The 6,061-nt window shown below is 37.5% G+C and overlaps 1 protein-coding gene across 1 annotated transcript in view; it reads right to left on the bottom strand.

Annotated features, from left to right (window-relative positions):
- Nucleotides 1-6,061, bottom strand: part of Rngtt (RNA guanylyltransferase and 5'-phosphatase) — a 281,017-nt gene that overhangs the window by 252,148 nt on the left and 22,808 nt on the right. Inside the window, 2 exon segments of the mRNA XM_008831840.3 lie at nt 227-328; nt 2,364-2,473. Coding sequence (XP_008830062.1) covers nt 227-328; nt 2,364-2,473 — 212 coding nt within the window.

Raw genomic sequence — 6,061 nt, 5'->3', positions numbered from 1 at the left:
TCATATATATTTATGTAAAACTAACAGAATTCTGAAACCAAAATTTAGCAGAATGGGATAAAACTGTATTATATAGCTTACAATACCAATGAAACAAAAGCTATATAATTTTTGAAACATGCTTATCTTGCTATCCAATTCAGAAATTCACACCCCAAGAGGGCAAACTTTCCCTAACAACATAATATTCTTCAAGCTTAAGGATATCTGTATTCTTCTAACTTACCGAGTACCATCTGCTTTCCAGCTTACTTTATATGGCTTCTGCTCTAAAAGTTTAATATTTTGCTTGTCCATGGAAACTGGCTGTGCTCCAGGAAACCCAGACCTTAAAAGAGAACATTATTATTATCATGGCTACAATCTATAAAGCAATCCATATCTTAAAGTAATCTCAGATGAGTCACATGTTAATTACAATGTTCTTCCTATCACAAGATTAATTTCAACTGGAATAGCATCAACTTTCACAAAAATGCTAAAAAACAATTGTCATTGTCTTGACATTTTAGAATATAAGTTTACAAGGTTCTAAACTGCTACTGCTATAATGTAAATATTGAGTTGATTTTAAAATATTATTATTCACAGCTGAGGAGGTAGCTCAGTGGCTAAAATGCTTGCTGTGCAAGCATAAAGACCTGAGTTGGAATTCCCAGCAACCATGTAAAATGTCAAGCCCTGCAGCAGATGCCTATACCCCCAGTGCTGGGGAGGCAGAAACAGAATCCTGGGAACTTGCTGGCCAGCCAGTTGAGCCAATCAATGAGCTCCAAGTTCAATAAGAGACTCTGTCCCAAATAAAGTGAAGAGCAATAGAAGAAGACACTTCACATCAAACCTCTGGCTTCCCACAAATGCATGTGTGGGCTGAGCCTCTGCCCACACACACAAACACACAAAAATTAGCATGTATGATCTAAGTAGTAAAGCAAGGATGTCTATAAGTGTTACTTTAGGAAAAAGTTTAAATATCTTACACTATTACTAGACCCCACATTTTTCTGTCATGACATGCCAAGTTAATATAACTCTTCAGAGGTGGCAAATTTTTACTCCAAGATACCCAAAATGACAAAACAAGAAAAATGTAGGCCATGATTAAAATAGTATTTCTTGGGGTTGGAGAGATGGCTCAGTGGTAAAGACCACTGGCTGCTTCCAAAGGACCAGGTTTGGTCAGAGCACCCACATGGAGGCTAACAACATCTGTAACTCCAGTTCCAGGGGATCTCACACCCTCTTCTGACTTCTGTGGGCACTGCATAATACAGGTGCACCTACCTACATGTAGGCATAACACTCATACACATAAAATAAAAAATTCATTAAATAAAATAACATCTTCATTATCTTCATCTTTTATAATTAAAGTTATGTCTAACCAATTTATCAAGCCTATATATTCCAGTAATAAATGTTCTTTGTATCAGAAACATTTTTAGTGTAAGTGTATGGTGTATGCATGTGTATGTGTACACGCATGTGCATGTGTATGCACATGTATGAGTGTGAACGCAGGCCCGTGTGCAGAGGCCAGAGGACAACTTGCAGGAATCTGTTCTCTCTTTCCACTGTGGGTTCCAAGAATTGACCTCAGGTTGTCAATTCACTTTTACCCACTGAGCTTTTACCCACTGAGTCACCTCGCTGGCCCTATAATCAGAAACTTTTGCATGAAGAATCCTGTTTCCTCATGTTCAATCTGCATTATAATTTTCTGCCATAGAAAAAGACCTGAAAGTAATAGACAAGCTCAATGAACTAACTCTCTCCCATGAAATGTCTGATAAATTTGTCAAGGAATATTAGCAGAATATATTTAAAGCTGACTTCTCCAGAATTTCAGGTTATAAAAAAACTAAAAATGGTCATATTCAAGTTTCACCAGTTTTCCCCAAATGAACTAGTAAGATCAGCCCAAACATTAACCATCAGCAGCAGAAACAAAGACATAAAAGCAAAACTCCACAGTAATTCTCTGTTCTTAAAGAGGACATGAGTCATCTGGTTTGACTCAAATTATTATAGATTACCTTTAAAAAAAAAAACGCTGACATCTTTTTAAGGACTCTATGTAAACATAGTAACTTTAAGAAGCAAAAAGCTAGCCGGGCATGGTGGCGCACGCCTGTAGTCCCAGCACTTGGGAGGCAGAGGCAGGAGGATCTCTGTGAGTTCAAGGCCAGCCTGGTCTACATAGTGAGTTCTAGGACAGCTCAGGCTACAGGGAGACCCTATCTCAAAAAGACCAAAAAACAAAAAACAAAAACAAGAAGCAAAAAAGCTAAATTAAAGTCTGTTATTAATTTTTAAGTGTCACATAGTAAGAATAAGTTTTAAAACTTAAAAATATTCCTTACCCTTCCCAGCCACAGAACTGATGACACTTTTGCTGTACCTCTCCTAACTTTGGTTGAGTTGTTACTTGAGTTACACCTTTAACAGTTATACCTTCCAAGAAAATAGCACCCTTTAAAAACAAAAAAGGAAAAGAAAAAATATTTCATTAGAGGTCAAATGTATTTACAAAGAAGAATAAATTAGTTTATTTTCACAAACCTACCAATATTAATATATGAACTAGAAATGGTACATTCCACCCAGCTGCAGAGCCGTAGTGGTATACACTGAAAGTCAACCATTCAGGTGGCTCAGGCAGCAGAATGCCAAGTCTGAGGCTGTCCTAAGCTATACAGCAAGATTCTGTATCAAAAAAAAAAAAAAAAAGGATAAAAGGTCTACTGCAGGAACATCTATAAAAACCCCCAGGACTTATAGTACTGGTTCCTTATGCCAACACTGTAAAATTACACACATAGCCCAGGGTCTACATCATGTTTTCAAAGCAATTTCAATAGGCAATTGTCAGTAATTAAGCAACTTATCTACATTTTGGAGCACCAAACAGAGCATTTTACAATCACTCAACCTTGGAATCCTGAAAAGGTGCCAACAAAAGACCATGTTACATTACTTCAAAAATGAGCAAATGAAGCATAGATTTTTTTTTTTAATTTACTTAGAAGTAAATAATAGCAACTCTCCCTTGAGGAGCCTATATCTACACAAGTATGTCTAACTTTCTTCTGAGTGCCTCTTTTTTTTTCCTAACCCTCATGCTTAAGCCTATATAAAAAGTCTAATAAAATCTCCAACTCCACTCTATTAAAAAAAGTAACAAAATTTGGACTTAGGCCTATGTCAGCGGGAAGCTACAGAGCATCATTGGTAGAGTAAGAATTTTAAGGAGATGTTTCCAAAATATATTCTTAAACTAGAATAAGGATATAACAGTAAGCAAAGTATACAAGCTACAGTCACTGGACTTAGCAACAAATACCTAAGTATGACTCATCACTGAATTTTTATTTAAATTCATGGAGGGCTGGAGGGAAGACTGGGTCTCATTCTATAGCTCAGTCTCTCCTCCAAATCTCAGGGATTCTCTTACCTGAGCCTCCAGGGTTCTGGGATTATAGAAGATGTAAACCACCACATTCAGCTCTTAATTCCTTTTTTGCTTGTTGGTTGGTTTTTGTGGGGGGTTTGTTGCTGGTGGTTTTGGTTTTTTAAGGAGGGGTCTCACTCTAGCATGGGCTAACCTGGAACTCTATATATATCAGGCTGACCGGCCTGGAACTTGTCATGTAGACGAGGCTGGCCTGGAACTCACAAGCATCCACCTACCTCGGCCTCCTGAGTGCTGGGATTAAAGGTGTAAACCACCATGCCTGGCCTGACACCCAGCTTTAATCTATATTCTTCAACTTAGAATTAAGAAATCTTATTTTATTTAATAGCAAGCATTTTGTTAAAATATCAGAGAAGAAAAGGAAAAATTATATATGGCATATATAAAGAACACTCCAGAAATTGTAAGCTAAAAGATTAGTCTAGATTTATGCTACACTAGTTTCAGACACATCAGAGAGCTGGCAACAATATAAGAAAAATATGCAACTACTCTAATTGTTAATGTCATTAAAGAATAAAAACTACTATCTACAAGCTGCAAAGTTCAACTTTCAGGCAAAGACTTGGCAAGCCACTTGAGGAAAGGAAGGATACTTCACGTTTAATCCATATGTATCACAAGTCTGTAAGAGTCATAATTCTCTCCAACAGACAGAGCTTCTACATTCTACCTCTAACCCTGAATCAATGTATATAGTTATACAATAAATCTTCTACTCTGACTGTATTAAAAGAACCATAATTTGGGGTTTCCGGTTCCATGACTGAAGAATCAAAGAGTACCACTGTTTTTTCTATTATACCATTACCCTACCCTGCAAATGAATATGCTGTTTTAAAGCTGTTTGCAGTGTCAGGTGTAGTGATGCCTGTCCTCCCAGCACTACAAAGGTTGAAGCAGGACATTCAAGGTCAGCCTGGGCTACAATATCAGCTAAAGCTATATATTGAGACCCTGTCTCAAGAAAACAAAAAATAAAATAAGGTCATTTCTACCATTAAATATTAAAAGAAAAAAGTATTCCGAAAGGAAAACTCTAAGACTTATAACATTTAATTACTGAGAAAACACAAGTGATATTAATATCTTTATATAACTATTAACTTGTAAATGCCTGAGTGTCTCTCTCTTAACCCTTGTGCTTAAAGTCTATATTAAAATATCCTTAATAGGGGCTGGAAAGATGGCTCAGCAGTTAAGAGCACTGGCTACTCTTGCAGAGGACCTGGTTTGAATCCTAACACTCACATGGCAGCTAACAACTGTTCATAATTCCTGTTCCAGAATTACTGGATCCAACGCCCTCTTCTGGCCTCCACAGGCTTTGCACACACAGGTGCACTTATACACATGTAGGCAAAACATTCATACACATAAAAGAATAACTAAAATATTTATATGTATGTATGTGTGTATATATATATACACACATATATATTTAATAAAATGCCAATTGTGCTTTCAAAAAGAAAAGAAAAACACCGAAGAGACTTACCCATGCTAGGCAAGCACATTACCACTAAGCTACATCCCCAAACCCTTGATAATACAAAAGAGATGTAATATTTTTTACTGTTATTTCATGTATATGAGGATTTTGCCAGCAGGTGTGTAACTGTACCACATGTATGCCTGGTACCCACAGAGACCAGATGAGGGCATCAGATCACCCTAGAACTAGAGTTAAGGATGGGTGTTTACCAACCATATGGCTGCTAGGAACTGAACTCAGGTCCTCTGGCAGTAAGTGCCCTTAACCATAACCACGGAACCATCTTTCCAGCTCCAAGAGATGTAATTTTTAAGGTCCTTTCCAACCTGTGAATCTTATTGTGAAATTAGTGTTTTAAAATAAAATACTCAAATACTATATTCAAACTGTATTAAGCATAAATGCTCAAGATTAATGTTGCTTGGTATATCTGAAAATCTAGGCATGATGGGACATGACTGTAACTGAAACACTCAAGAGGCAAAATCTAGAGGATTTCCAGTTCCAGGACAGTCTAGACTAGCTTGAGTTATATACAAAAGACGGACGGGGGCGGGGGGAGAGAGAGAGAGAGAGAGAGAGAGAGAGAGAGAGAGAGAGAGAAAGTATTTCAACTCCAAGTATTTCAACTCCCTTACAAAACTAGTACCATAAAAGGTCATGCAAAGCTGGTGAGATGGCTCAGTAGGTAAAGGCTCTTTGGTCTATACCAAATATATCTAAATATAACAGTACTAGTCTCTTATCCCCTAAGAAAAGGTGACAACTCTTTTTTTTATTTTTTGTAATTTATTATTTTTATTTTATGTGTATGAGTGTATTGCCTGTATGTTAAGTACACCCATGTCGAGCAATGCCCTCCAAGGTCAGAAGAGGGCATTGGATCCCCTGGACCTGGAGTTACAGATAGTTTTAGCCGCCATGAGGGTACTGGAAACTGAACCCCGGTCTTCTGCAAGAGTAGCCAGTGCTCTTAACTGCTGAGCCATCTCTCCAGACCCATCTTTTTTTTTTTAAACACAGGGTCTCATATATCCCAGGCTTGCTCCAACTCACTATGTAACCCAGCATAGCCCTGAACTTCTTTCTGA

This window comes from Nannospalax galili, unplaced genomic scaffold (assembly GCF_000622305.1).
Source record: "Nannospalax galili isolate Female #2095 unplaced genomic scaffold, S.galili_v1.0 scaffold375, whole genome shotgun sequence".
Lineage (NCBI taxonomy): Eukaryota > Metazoa > Chordata > Mammalia > Rodentia > Spalacidae > Nannospalax > Nannospalax galili.
The sequence above is the reverse complement of the archived record's forward strand: the minus strand, read 5'-3'. Positions and strand labels throughout refer to the sequence as shown.